The sequence below is a fragment of the Myotis davidii genome, unplaced genomic scaffold (assembly GCF_000327345.1).
Source record: "Myotis davidii unplaced genomic scaffold, ASM32734v1 scaffold59, whole genome shotgun sequence".
In the NCBI taxonomy this organism is placed as follows: domain Eukaryota; kingdom Metazoa; phylum Chordata; class Mammalia; order Chiroptera; family Vespertilionidae; genus Myotis; species Myotis davidii.
Genome location: NW_006293001.1, coordinates 2717650 through 2732924, shown reverse-complemented (window position 1 = coordinate 2732924; position 15275 = coordinate 2717650). Strand labels below are relative to the sequence as shown.

The 15275-nt window shown below is 33.9% G+C and overlaps 1 protein-coding gene across 11 annotated transcripts in view; it reads right to left on the bottom strand.

Annotated features, from left to right (window-relative positions):
- Nucleotides 1–15275, bottom strand: part of SLC4A10 (solute carrier family 4, sodium bicarbonate transporter, member 10) — a 235597-nt gene that overhangs the window by 96080 nt on the left and 124242 nt on the right. For 6 of the 11 annotated variants that reach the window (XM_006766483.2, XM_006766486.2, XM_006766485.2 and 3 more), the window contains exons 6-8: nt 13288–13476; nt 3276–3367; nt 2203–2292 (exon numbers count right to left, since the gene is read on the bottom strand). In XM_006766483.2, the coding sequence (XP_006766546.1) occupies nt 2203–2292; nt 3276–3367; nt 13288–13476 (371 nt within the window). The remainder of the gene's footprint in view (nt 1–2202; nt 2293–3275; nt 3368–13287; nt 13477–15275) is intronic. The other 5 variants (XM_006766489.2, XM_006766487.2, XM_006766488.2 and 2 more) reach the window with 3 other exon arrangements.

The window sequence follows — 15275 nt, the reverse complement described above, 5'->3', positions numbered from 1 at the left end:
GTATGTGGAATGAAGTGGGCGGGCATCGGGAGGCCACTATGGCACGGGGCAAGCACTATGGGCAGTCTATCTGAAGTGTACCTGGCGTATAAGACGACCCCCCATTTGGAGGCATATTTTTCAGGGCCAAAAAATCGTCTTATATGCCGGCAAATACGGTAGCTAAATGATGAGGCATGCAGGACCTACTGGCACCCGCACTGGCCCATCCAGTTAATATTGATTTTCAGTAGAGGCAGATAATTTTCTGCTACCACTCTCGGCTAGGAAACCAGCCGCAGCTTCCCTCCTTCCAGGAGGGACAGTAGTGCCAACAGGCAACCTCCTCCAGAGAGGGAAGGAGGTAAAGGAGCAGCTCAGGTAGGAAGAAGGAAGTTCCAGCTGCTACAGGACTCCATCTGGGTGGAAGGGTCTGGGTGGGAGCCTGACATTGAGCAGGGTCCTGCCCTAGGCCGACTAGAGTCCAGGCTAAGTAAATACTGTTTGCTAAATAATTGCATTTTGCAGCTAAATGCCCACAAGTCATCAGTTACCACCAAACTTGGGGTAAAGTTAGATGAAAGAAGCGAGACAGATACAGAGAGAAAGTCACACAATATTGGGAGAAGAGAGGAGGGAGCCCGATTCTGGGGTGCGTTACCTGAGAACTGCCCTCTCACAATCCGGGACCCCTCGGGGAATGTGGGAGAGCCAGTTTTGGCCCGATCCCCACAGGCCAGGCTGAGGGACCCCACCAGTGCATGAATCTGTGCACCAGGCCCCCAGTTTGAAATAAAAGAAATGCCACCAACATTTGGGAAATACTAAAATATCCACCCTCTACATGTCAATTTAAGAAATGGAGACAGAGTGTTTTGACACATCTGCTTTTTAAAATATTATAGGAAGCAACAACCTGACAATTTAGATTATATTCAAAAACATCCCTTAAATTAGGAAGTTCGATGGGCCTATCCATTGGAAGGGTTAAAAAATGTAGATTGAATAGATAGAATATAGGATCAAGTCACATGAAATGAATAAAGACTTTTTTACCCTTAACACCTCAAAATTCTACTGGGGTTTGGAATCTACATATTAAAACTGAAAATATTTAAATGGACAATGCCTGCTATATTCCCAGCACTCTGCCAGGCTCTCTCTATATTATTTTATTTTTACATTATTATACATAGTATTCTTATTCTTATTTTACAAACAAGAAAGCTGAAGTTCAGAGAACTTCTTTAAGATCAGATAGTTTATAAACACTAGAGTTAGGATTCCAGATCTCACACTCTTTGTAAAAAGTCATGTTCTTTCCATGGTGTCATGCTGGGGATGAGAGACTAAGGAATATAGAAGGTGAGCACTGAATAGAGGGCTCTAGAAATTTAACTTGCCTATTAACAGGTGAAATGGACAAGTGATTGGAAATATAATAAGAAGAAAAGGATTAAAGGACAGAAAATCTATTTTTCACTCTCCTGTAGTTCTAATTGTTTGGGGGGACCTGAGGATAAGACTAGTCTCCACTTGACAAAACTCATTTTCTTTCAAATGTGAAGCATTTTCAAGGCTGCCAAAGATAGGTCAGACAACTAAAAGCAAAATGGTAGGGAAATATAAAACTCAGCTTGAAAGGATTATATCCTTTAAAAAAAGTTAAAAGGGAATTTAGTTGAAAGGATAAAATTGATTATTATTATAATCAATAGGCCCATTGAGAATGTTAAATATGCCCATGTTGTACTGTTAAGGCCTGCATAAATAAATAAGCAATTTCTTATGTCAGTGCATTATTTATTTTATTTATTTATTATTTATTTATTTATTTATTTATTTTATTCCTCACCCAAATATGTTTTATTAATTTTTTGAGGGACATCTATCAGTTGCCTCCCATATGTGCCCTGACCATAATCAAACCCGCAACCTTTTGGCATACAGGATGACACTCCAATAAACTGAGCCACCCATTCGGGGCTGCCATTGCTTTTAAGATAATGTTTCAAATGAAGAATATCAGCAATTAAATGTATGGCAGTTTGAAACAATTTTATTCCAACTTGCAGATGAATGAAGATGTAATGCTTTGAAAAGATAGTTTTTGGAACGGCAAATGGATTACATTTGAACTGGCTTAATGTTTGAATCACATGCCTCCATACAGTGAAATGAGCTTCGAACCATCGTGGAAACATAGCCCGAGTGTGCCCTCACCTCTCTCTCTTGCTGGTGTGGAGGTCCTTTTTCATGCCTGTGTTTCATCCCACATGGACTAGTATGCCCCTTTTGCTGGCCTCCCAGTCCCTGCACGCATAATTAACAGACTTAAACTCGTACACAGCGCTCCCACCGAGACACCGCCAGGCACCAGAGGGAGAGCATGCACATGACTAGACCCAGACCACTTAGGCATTAGCGGAGAGATTCTGAAACAGCAATGGGGAGCTGATTGCTATTACTTTTTTCAGAGCTTTACTGGTGCCTCCCATCCCCATCGCCTCCCACTGTTATAATCATTGCCAGTGCTACAGACTTCATGGGGGAAAACCACACACACACACACACACACACACACACACACACACACTCTGAGTTACTGCTGTTTCAGCCACTCAGATAAAGAGAATGGTTGACCCTCTTTATCTCTTTATTTTTGGTCAGTATTGAGACTCCTCGTTGCTGTTTAAGTGCTAGTTTGCCAAAGCCCACAATAGCACATGCACAATGTCAGGAATTTGCTGACTAAAATCACATTATTTTCACAGACTCATTATCTTCTTAGAATAATTTAAGTAATAATTTAAGATTGCACTTGAATTGGCTCCAATTAGATGTATCCCTCAACAGTCCATCTTTATTATGTTTTTATTGGAAACCTTGCTCAGTTCCACCATATTCTAGCGCTTTCTTACACTAATGCCTTTCTCTGAATTACTACAATGAAATTTTATATGATTTATTTTTCCTTAAATAAAGGAAAAATAACTTTGAAAAAACAGCAGAAATTTAACTAATAAACTTCTGTGAATTTCTCTGTGAAGTCCAGTTATTCTGTTTACTGGAAGGGATACTTTATACCAAGTGGCTCAAACCTAAAAACACTATGCCGACAATGTGCACGTTTGGCTCGTGAATAAGTAAAATGCTACATATGAAATTAAACACCAACGCCATCTATAACAACATCCAGTTCTGGCTAAATAACAAAAAATGTGCATGCAAAAATTATGTAGTAATTTCTAGTAATAATTCAGCAACTTACTTAAATGAAAGGGAGAAAAGCTTACCTTGCTAAAGTCAACTGTGCTGTTTTCTCTGCTCACGTCATTTTTATTTTCAACACAGGCTGGAGCAGACTGTGGAGAAACAACCTGACCTGCTAAAAGAGATTGTTATTATAGAATACAAACAATTACTTACATACTTCCAGACATACTGAGTGAAATATGAATTAAACTAGACTAATATAGTTTCTTAATGAGTTTATGAAGTAAGCATGAAGGTTCAATATAAATAGAACTCTATCAATAGTCTTATTTATCAGTTACAGAAAGAAATGGGAGAATTTAGTCAAGAAAATGTAAACCAAATTCCCAGGTTAAAACTCTGTAACTAAATAATTATTCCTTATGAAGAAAGATCACCTATGAAAATATTAAAAAGTAATCATGGTTTTGAAACATCATTGATTTTTACATTTTATCCAAAACTGATGATATATATTTTTTAAAATAATAAGGTAGACATCTATTATGATTTAAGCCCAGACTAAAGAATTTAAAATGTATAGTTTTTAAAAAGGGTGAATATTTCTCTGAAATGCACACAGCATACATAGAGCTTATGTTGCATCTGAAAGAACAAACTAATGAGAAAAAAATTCTTTGACAACTTTCAGAGATTTCTATATGAGAGTGTTCATACAGTACAAACACTGTGATTATAACTGTATACTTGTCACTATTCGATTGCATAAGCATACTGATATTGGTCTGCAGAGAAATGATCAATAGATTTGAATTATATCAAGTTTCCATTAACACTAACCAGGAACTTAATTATTTTGTCATCCTTCCCAGATTATAGTGAAGATTATGACATTAGTTAAGTGGACAGCAGATCTGGGAACATGACAATGGCTAGCAAATGGTAATTAAATTCCATTATCCACTAATTATGAAACATTTTTTAATTTAAACTTATCTGTAAGCTCTTCATGTTTAGCAATTCAATGGTAAAAATTAAAGAGTTCTGCATGATTTCACAGGTATCTTCTTCCTAACGTCTCTCCATACTTACTTGTTAACTTTTGTTGTGAAATGAGTGATGACAACCAAGTTTTAAAGCCTTGACCATATTTATAATAACTTACTTCAAATTACTGCCCCTATTCTCATTAGTCTTATATGTTGGGAATACACTCTCTTGTGTCTGCCTACTTCTTCTCTCTAACTACCTAAATCCCAACTTTATTCAAATTCACCTGCAGTTTCATCTCTAGTCACTGCAGTTAGTACTCATCTAAATGCCTCTAAACTACTAGTACGTATACCAATAAAACCTTTTCTATAAATTCTCTCCTGAAATTCCACTTCTTCTTCACTACCCAGAAATTACCAGGTGGATTTAAGACACTTATAACTTACTTTCAAATATTACTCGAATTTTGCCCTGGGCACTATTAAGCCTCTCAAATGGGCCACTTACTAATAGATACAATTTTTTTATGTTTTAAAATTGTTATATTTCCAGAAAGTAATGGGCTTAAGATTCTTCTAGAATTGAAATAGTTTTTTACTTTCACTAAACAAAGTAAAATAATACATGTGGTGAAGATTTTAATATGATTTTTAAAGCAAATGTGCCTCAAACCATGTACACAAATTCTGATTCTAGCATATTCCAAGACACATATATAATTTTGGAGAAATAACAGACTTAAGCAGCATCAATTATTTTCATTCTCCCATTTCTAACTGCAATGTGCAGCTATGACTGTGAGCTGTTCATTAGCAGCCATTTAATTTATCATTCTCAAAATAATAACTGCAATTTAAAAAACCTTTTACATAATGCATTTGTGCTAACAGATGTCTTCAATCACCAGTTTCACATCATTTCTCCATAATATCATGAGTTAGAACATTAGATATATTTAAACCTAAATTTACTGAATGTTCTATAAAATTGAGTGGTGAAATTCAAGGCTTAAAAAATTAAATAAACATATATCTTCTTTCTTATAATAATTTATTTAATGTGGTATAAAATACATGGAAGAACAATAATTTAATTCAATCAGCAAGAAACACACAAAAAGAAAGTTAATCAAATGTAAAGTAATCAGCATTGAAGAAATTTAATTGTATAGAAAATATGCTATAATTTAAAATTGAATAGGCTATGTTTTCATTATATACTTTAAAACTAGAACATTTCACAAATTACTTTCAGCTCACATGGCATTTGTATTTTATCATGTAAATATTAATATATTTTGAGGTTTATTGTTCTATCATATTTTTGTTATAAGATGATGAAAATTCCACAAAATATTACCTCATAAAGCTGATAATCAGGATGGTATTTGAAAATGATTTCTTATAAATATTTTAAGGATATGGATAATGACCTAATGGAGAGTATTTAGTTAGCAGGAGACATACTAGATGTTAGCAATTTCCTTGCTAGTTCTGGATTCTAGATATGTACATAGAATATATGCTAATACAGGAAAAAGAGCTTAAAAACCGCCTGGCCAGCATGGCTCAGTGATTGACTGTCAACCTATGAACCAGGAGGTCACAGTTTGATTCCCGGTCAGGGCACATACCCAAGTTGTGGGCTCGCTCCCCAGTGCATTCAGGAGGCAGCCAATCAATGATTCTCTCTCATCATTTATATTTTTATCTCCCTCTCTCTTTTCCTCTCTGAAATAAATAGGAATACATTTAAAAAAATAATAATAAAAGCTTAAAAACTACCAGCCTAGGAATATAAACTACAAATTTGGTATCTCTTATATTTCAGCAGTAATAGTTAACAGTAGTAAATATTAGTAGTTACATATGTCATATACCAAATATGTTGCAAAGTTTAAAGAGTATTACAAAGCTTATTTATTGATATATACATTAATTTGTTAACATGAGACAATATACATTTAATTTATATATCTTCAAGCAGTATCTGAAAACTTGGCAGGATAGAGAAAAATATATGGGTAATATTATTTTAAAATTAAACAAGTTTGGTTTGTGTTGTTTTGAAAAAATACTAGCCTTTCAATAATGCTTAAAATTTTATTTGCTCTCTACCAAACTAAAATGCACACATGAATGAATCATAGTCTATTGAACTACTGGAAATCTCATAAGTTAATTTCTATAATTTTGTTATCAACTATAATCTTTATTTGTCTAAGCACTAATTTCTTTAGTTTACTTCAATTATCACTGCCTTTCAAGAGGCAATGGGCTTGAATTTCAAAATGACTTTCATTAACTCAAATATTATATAAGAAGAATCAGTAAATTTAGGTTTTAAAAGAGCATCCTTTATTTTCTCGCTAATGTCTAAAACAATAGTAGTTTATATAATGACAATTTTCAGGTACAGATTTTCCTTCCAACAGAAGTGAATATGTTTCCTAAAAGAATAACAAAGAATGTGCTGGGCTATTTTCCCCTCTAAGACAAAATAGTATAAAGTTGGGATTTAGCATCATTTATATGTGTATATATATATTATTTATGAATGCTAATTTTTATAATTGGTCTAATCACTATGCCACAATACTTGTGAACATACATGTTTTTTGCCTGCTTCTTTACATAACCATCACTTCATCCCCTGATCACTGTTCATATTAATATATTCTATAAGTAAATGTCATTACAATGTTTAATCACATCTGTTATGAGACATGAAGTGAACTATCCAAAGCAATTTAAAAAGACACTTATTAACTCAGTAACTTCATTACATTCAGGGTAAATTATTCAAAAACTGATGAAAAATGAATACCATTATTATTAACAGGAAAAAGTACATGGCTATTTAAGTGTAAACATTTGAGAAACCTAACATCATCCTATATATTTACCATATGTGTTTATTTTTCCAAAACTTTAAACTCAAACTGTTCACATTTTTAATGTTATATGTTTTGATATATGTTATACATTTTATTATTTAAAATTCATATTATCTAGTATTCATATTAGTAACTGCTTGAATGGATTTTCTTTTGAATCATGAATTCATTTTGTCCTCTGGACCTCTATGTAGGGATCATATGAGTTGGATAAAGTTATTATAGACATCAAGTTTTCCAAATAAAATCATTAAAGATGTGGGACAAGCACAGAAGAAAATTGAGAATAATTCAGGTGATTACTAACTAGAATATGGGAGCTCTGCCTTTCTACTTGCTACTCCATAAATTTTTCACTAAGTCCATTGTGCAACTGGCATAGACCTTTCTCTTATTATAAACTTGCAGGGGAGTAACATGAGATTAATTTTACTGTAAGTAACATTAGTCTCATTAAAACATGTTATTGAAACACAACAGTAAAATATGTTATAAAAAAACCTTTAAGTATTTAGTCCTTCCCTATAGTTTTCTTTCTCTTCAAATAAATTATATACATAAGTATTGTAAAACAGCACGAATTTCTATTTGGCCAATTCAAATCAATAGAATATATCACTTAAGAACATAATTATTTTCTACTGCTCAATGTACTGAAAATCATGTGTAATAGAAGGAAACTGTGATGAAGACATGGAGGTACATTACTTTAACCTAGAGACCAAGCTGGTTTACACTACCTCAGGAAACCTTCAACGCATTTAGAGTACCCAAAGGGTAGGAGATGAGGGAGGTACAGAGATGAGATGAGCCTGTTAGAGACAGACACAAGACAGAGCAAAATAAAGAAATATAAAGATGAATGACAAAGTTACAAACATGTGTAACAATACATTAATTTATGGAAATAGGAAACATGAAAGAAAGGCTAAATATTTAGAAAATGTTGATTAAGTGAGCTGCACTTCAAAAACATAAGAAGTATGCGCTTAATTAAACCTGGAAAAAATTATTATGCCTGAAAATAATTAATGTAATATAAGAAAAAACAAATTTAAAAGCGTCATACTAGAAATAGTTTTGCAGTTAAAAACTAGTCCTGATATTCCAAAACTCAGTAGCAATAAATACAGCTTCTGAACAGCCACCAATTGTGTCTACAATATTATCTTGACATTTTGGAACAATGAAAAATATCTTTATTATAAAATGTCTAATTCTGTCATCAAAATGAATCTTTTACTATGTTTTTTTTCCAAGTAATTCTAAGAATTATTATTCTAGCTTTATTTCTTCAAAGGTAGAACATTGTGAAGGATAATTTTTAACTTTTGGTATCTTAATTATGAGACCACAGTATTTAAAAAAAATAAGAAAGCATATAAATATCTAAATACACATAAAAACATTGTACCTCTGAAAATAAAAAGTACAACATTTTAAAAAGTAGTGCTTACAAAGCAATAAAACTGATTTCCAAAGGCCATAAATAAAAATCATTCACAATACATATGCATACATTATTGTAAGGGCTGGAATCTATGTAGACTGGAAGAGTCAACACATATCCCATCCTTCCAAATCTAAATGTTCTCCAGTAAAACTATGGTTTTGAGAGTAAGTCAGAGACCTTCTGTTCTGTAATTCCGTTGAGATCTTAAATAAAAGGTACAACTGGAGCCCAGCCAGTGTTGCTCAGTGGTTGAGCCTTGAACCATGATCCAGTAGGTCACGGTTCTATTCCTAGTCAGGGCACATGCCCAAGTTGCGGGCTCAATCCTTTGTAGGGGGCGTGCAGGAGACAGCTGATCAATGACTCTCATTATTGATGTTTTTTTCCCTCTCTCTTCCCTCTCTCTGAAATCAATTTAAAAAATGTTTTTAAAGTACAACTGGAAAGTATTCAGAATAGGAAGGAGAAAAAATATCTAAAGGAAAAAAATTAGAGTTAGAATTATTAGTAAAAGACACAGTGGAATGAAAAACCCTATACCTAAGGAAACTAAGAGTCCTAAATTATTTTTTAATATAAACTTTATCTCTAAGGTAATATTCTTTTATAATAGATTTATAATTCAAATGTCTCAAAATATAATTAAATACATAACCTAAATCATAAACACAAATACTGATTTTTCATCATTTAACACAAAAGTCTTATTTTTACTTTTAGAAAGTCCTTCAAGTTTCAAAGAATAATCACATATTCATTTTCAGTATTTTCTTCCCATATCCTTTTCAGGGTTGTAATGTTAAAGAAGATATTATTTTTTAATTATTTTTTGCTGTTGTTTTGCCAAATGTAACTGTCATTTTTTATTAAAACATCAAAATCAGACATTTAATGCTCACAGTTTTGATGCTTAATGAAAAGTGAAAGTTAAACACAGCATGGTGGCATTAAAAATGCATAGTGAATCCATAGCATTCTGCATGTTAGCCCTTAAGAGAATGTGCAGAACACCAAGAAAATGATTATACAAAAAAACAAAACTAGTGTAATATCTGGAGGTGAAATTGAATACATTTCCACAAATCACTAAAAATATTATGAACAAAATACTTTGGGCTTGGAAGGAGAGGACCAAGGAAATCACTATCTTAAAAATACATAAAATCTATAGTAGGAAAGATCCATATTTGAAATTCAGATAAACTTCTCTGAATGTTTAACCCTTGGGATTACTACCAAGGTAGCATGCTAAAGGATCAAGTCAATTAAGAAAGTAGAAACCTTATTCGATATCATTCCTTCAGACTTTTTTATATAAGCATGAGTTCAATTTGGGGGAAGTTTCAATTGTTTTACCTCCAAAACAAAAGCATATTAAAGAAGAGAGGGCTTATTTCTAGCCTGTACTTAGGAATAAAAATGTTTCTGTTTTTAAGATTCTAGAAAATCCTTAGTCTATAATTTTAAATGAAAAGTTCATCTTTTTATAGAAAATGCTCTACTGAAGATATATTTTTAAATAATAAAAATATTATTATTCCCTTTTGTATATTTTGAAATCTTTTTGCATCTCTCTATACTACTGCACACACACACAAAAATAAATCTCTATTGCATATTTTGAAACAGAATCCCAAATCTGTGTTTATGGCTATGAATTTCGATGTTTGTTTATCTAAAGTTTGTCAGTTTTTAGAGTTCATAAGCAGATTGAGAACCTTAGTAATGAAGGTCTTTCACACTTTTTTCACTTCTGGATGAATTTATTTCTAAATTGGTGACGTCTATACATATTTTCAGAATTCTCAATACACATAATTATGCAAAATGTGTGAGGAAGCAAAACAGAGTCATAAGGAGGTGTTATAGGCCTAGCCTTAGAACACCACTTCTGACAATACAGTCTACAATACTTAATTGGATGTATGAATCTTACTAGAAATGTTTCCAAGTTTTATTATCATAACGTATGCCTCCAAGGGGTCTGTATATGTTCAGATAAAGGCTGATTGTACATATGGTGACAGAATCACTTCAGTACTACTCACACATTCTAGTTTTCAGAAAAACTAAGCAGTTGTCTGAACAAGACAAAAAGCAGGCTCTCACAAAACTTTGTATCTATATGTGGATTTGTGATTCAAGGCTCTAATTCTATCATCTCTTTCTATGTTTAATAAATGTTTAAAGAAGTAATGAACAGTGTGTCCAGGTTTACATGATATTACAATAAATGGTTCATTCAATAAATTCAGCAACCTCTTTCCTCCAAGAACTTAATGCAATAAAATTATTTTATAGCAAACATTATCCCCAGTGAAATTTGAGATATAAATTATGGCTAGTTAACAGCCCAAGATTCTTGCATCTTTGAATAAATACATTTTCTTCTAGACATATATTTTATACTCTGCTTTCCAGTTAAAGTAATGAAGTGAAGGCAGACATTTTTTTAATGTGCTTGCAGTCCCACAAATTAATTCATGGGAATATTTTAATACGGTCTTTGGAATTATGTGAACATAAGCCCATAGCCAATATTAGTAAAATATCTAAGTCTGTTTTCTTAATAACATCATGCCAAATAAATACTAATATTGCAACAATAAGTAAAAGTGCTACATTTGTATTGTCTTCTGCTTGCCAACCCTAATTTTTTGAGAACATGTTACGCCTACTTGATATCTCTTAAGGTGTACGTATGTGAAGAACCTTGAAGAAATAATAAAATTCATTTGAGCGACAAAAACACAGTATATGATGATGAAAAAATACATTTTTAATGTATACATGTACACTGATAGTCTGACAGAAAACTTTATGACTCCGTTTGATATTATCACTGGGACTTTTGCTGCTGCATCACTGATGACAGAGATTTTACATCAGGTTTATATTTTGTGACTTTCAGAGATATGCACAAGCTACTACTTTCATCCGTCAGGCTACTCCTATTATGAGACTTAACAAAATTCATCACTGAGAACAAAGATTCACAAGCATATGTGGATGAAACCAAAACACTGGTCAGATCTAGGAAGGCAGGGAGAGTTAAGGCAGAGGCATAGAAATTGCTCCTCCCCTCTCTCATCAATCCATGTCTATGGTCTTTAAGATAACTTGTTATGTAAAATTATTTATTTATTTAAGATGCACCTACATTGAATTTATCTGAAAAATAAAAAAGTCGATATTAAGAAAAAAATTGTAAATGGAAGATTATAAGAGAGGGTTTCACGTGCCAGGAAAAGTTACTGGCGTGCCATGTTCAGCACATGTGCCAGAAGTTGCCCATCCCTGGTATAGAGTCTCTATACCAATAGCCTATAGACCATAAAGTGCTCATAACACTTTTATTGAACTCAATATATGCACAGCTATAGACTTCTACATAACAATGACTTATATTCAGTCATTGCAGGGTCTTTAGAAAGTCAAATGGAACTGATTCTGTGTTCTAAGACAATAGTACCATATTTATTGATTTATCATTTGTTCTACTCCTTTGTGTAGTATATTTGATTCAATAGCATAAGACCTGGTAAAATTCCCATATAAGGAAAGTCTGAGGAAAATTCACTATCATGCATTTGTATTTAAGGCATCTCTGAAGCCTGAAAATAGAAGTGAAATTACATAAAATAATGCATGCTGACAATACACAAACTTTAGTCCATTTGTGGACATCAGAGTCTTTCTAGGAAAGCATTTGCAATTATTTTTCATTACTATTTATCTTTTAAAACTGGGGACTCTTATAGCTGATGGAAGTTTAACAAATATTATCCTCATGATAACTTCATTTTCCTTCATAAGACTAATGGAAAGGATAGATAATAACAAGGTTCTTAAGTAACTTCTGTAATGTCAGTGATGAAGGACCAAATGGGTAAAAAGGGGGAACAAAATACACAGAAAGGATAAAACAGTCTGAGGCACAAACCACAGGGAGTAAGTCACAACTGGTAGAAAACCATGGTTGGGGGTCTCCTGTGCTTGTGTGTGAAGACGGTAAGCACGGTAGCTCTATGGATGCAACATGGGCCCATGAACTGGAAATCAGGCTTAATATATGTGGAGCCACAAGCAATGCACTCGCTCAGTGGTCGGTAAACTGCGGCTCACGAGCCACATGCGGCTCTTTGGCCCCTTGAGTGTGGCTCTTCCACAAAATACCGACTTCTGCGCATGGGCCACGAACTTTCAATCGCACTATATGTGCACGCCCGCACGTGGTATTTTGTGGAAGAGCCACACTCGAGGGGCCAAAGAGCCGCATGTGGCTCACGAGCCGCAGTTTGCCAACCACGGCCCTAGCTGGTCTTTTCAACGAGTATCTTGTTTTCCACAAACACTAAATAAAGATCACATTCATTTTAACTAAAAGAACGTAAGTTGAAGTATTGTATTCTATTCTCAAGCTATGAGATAAAGTCTAGGACCTTGTTTGAGATACAATTGACCCTCACTTTATGTTTGTTGTATTTGAGTCTACAACTTCTTATTAGCTAAAAGTTTCCCTTGCATTATTTCATGAGCCCTTCAGGGAACCTAAAGTCTTGTTAAAATTTCTACAATCCAATGCTTGATAACAATACTACATATGTATATTAAAAGAAACAATTTTATAACAACAATCTGAATTTCAATAGATCATTTTTAAATAAAAAATATTTTAAAGGATTTAGAAGCACTTTGATAGCTCAAACATCTATGATAAACATAAAGAGAACAATAAAGAAAGATTTACCATTTTTATCCATGGAATTTGGTTCTGATTGTTTCTTGCCAATATCAGCAAAGGAACGGACAATGGGAAGTCTATTGGTGAGTTTTTTCTGATTCTGGTGGTGATGCTGTTTCATCAGTGCTTCATGGACCCTGTGGCGCACATCCTCGTTGAGCTGACCTGAGCTCACTTGTTGGTCAAGGACCATATCTGAAAAGGGAATGCAGGAAGGTTAGCACAGCTCTCCTGTAGTGAACCACTGAGTCCAAATACCCAGACTCTAGATCAGTGGTTCTCAACTTTCTGGCCCTTTAAATACAGTACCTCATGTTGTGACCCAATCATAAAATTATTTTCGTTGCTGTTTCATAACTGTAATGTTGCTACTGTTATGAATCATAATGTAAATATCTAATATGCAGGATGGTCTTAGGCAACCCCTGTGAAAGGGTCGTTCGACTGCCAAAGGGGTCGCGACCCACAGGTTGAGAACCACTGCTCTAGATATTAGTCATCTTAAAATAGAAATAAATTCTTTAAAAAAAAAACTCTTGGAAGTTTCTCTTTGTAGAAATGTTGCACAAGGAGGGTTGGGGGGCAGGAGGGAGGTGGGTAAGAGATCAACGAAAGGACTTGTATGCATGCATGTACGCATAGCCAATGGACATAAGACACTGGGGGATAGGGGAGGCCAGGGGATTGTCAAGGGCGGGGGGGGGGAAAATGGACACATATGTAATACCCTTTGTAATACTTTAAGCAATAAAAAAATAAAAAAAAGAAAGACTTGGGCAAATTTTTATTATAAACATTCAACTTTAAATATGTAATGATCATATACAGGATTATATTTCAAATAGACATAGGTGTATTGAGAAAAGCGTGCTTCATACTTTTCAAACCTTCCTGGAAAACATGTTTATGTAAAAAAGCTCTTCTATAACCAAAATACAAAGTATAAAAAGTGAGATTTCAGAAGGCTATAATTCAGAATAATAGTTACCAGATGCAGTGTCCTAAATGTCTATAAAATAAGCAAATAAGTAAAGGCATTTTAAATTTGTTGGTAATACAAAGCTCACTTCAATAAACCTCAGTGTAATTAATCTGCTTTTAGATGATCAAATATTAACTTTATTTGATTTTTTTAGATATTCTTTATATGAATCAAGCAGAGCACAATGAATTACCTTCCACTGCCCACTGAATACACTGAAGGTTTGAAAATTAGCAGAATTCTCCCTTATAAAACAATGTTTTCCTCCAGTGTGAATGAGAAATGGACTATGGAAACAGACGTGGGTCACTGTGCCACATTCTACCTGTGTGGCTTTGTAAAGTTGAATAATCTCAGGGTCCTTATTTGTAAGATGAAGATAATACCTATCACATATGTTGCTGCCATGACTAAGGGCATAAGACACCTAAAGCACTGATTGAATACTGACACCCTCAGTAAATAACTCCCAGTACAAGATTTTCTTCGCAATTTCCATTAAGTAGGTTATGGATCCCTGGTTTGAATCTTGCAGTTTTAAAACATCCATCTGTATTTATAGTAATGTATCAAATGCAGGCAAAATTGGGTTTATTGATAACAGAAAACCCAAATCAAACTAAAACAGTGACTTTCATTGGCTTACAAAACAGGAAGACCCAAGTTAGGCTGGATTGAATTCAGTCTATGTGATTCTGTCAGCACTCCCTTTAAGTGTGAGCTGTAACCCCAGGCTGATTTTCCTTATTGTCATAAGGCGGCTGCCAGGAACAGCAAAGACATACTTTGTTCTTAACCATAGATTCTTTGCCTTTTTCTGATTTTCTCTCTCTAAAAAATCATTATTTTTCCCCCTGCCCAGGAAAGATTCTTCTATCAAGTGACACAGCTTTGCCTATGCTGAGCCAATCATTGGCAAAAGCAATGCCCCCGATCACCACCATGAAGCCGTAAATGAATCAAGAACTGCCCTATACTCTAGAGTCAGTTCTCTGAAGCAGAGGCAGCCAAT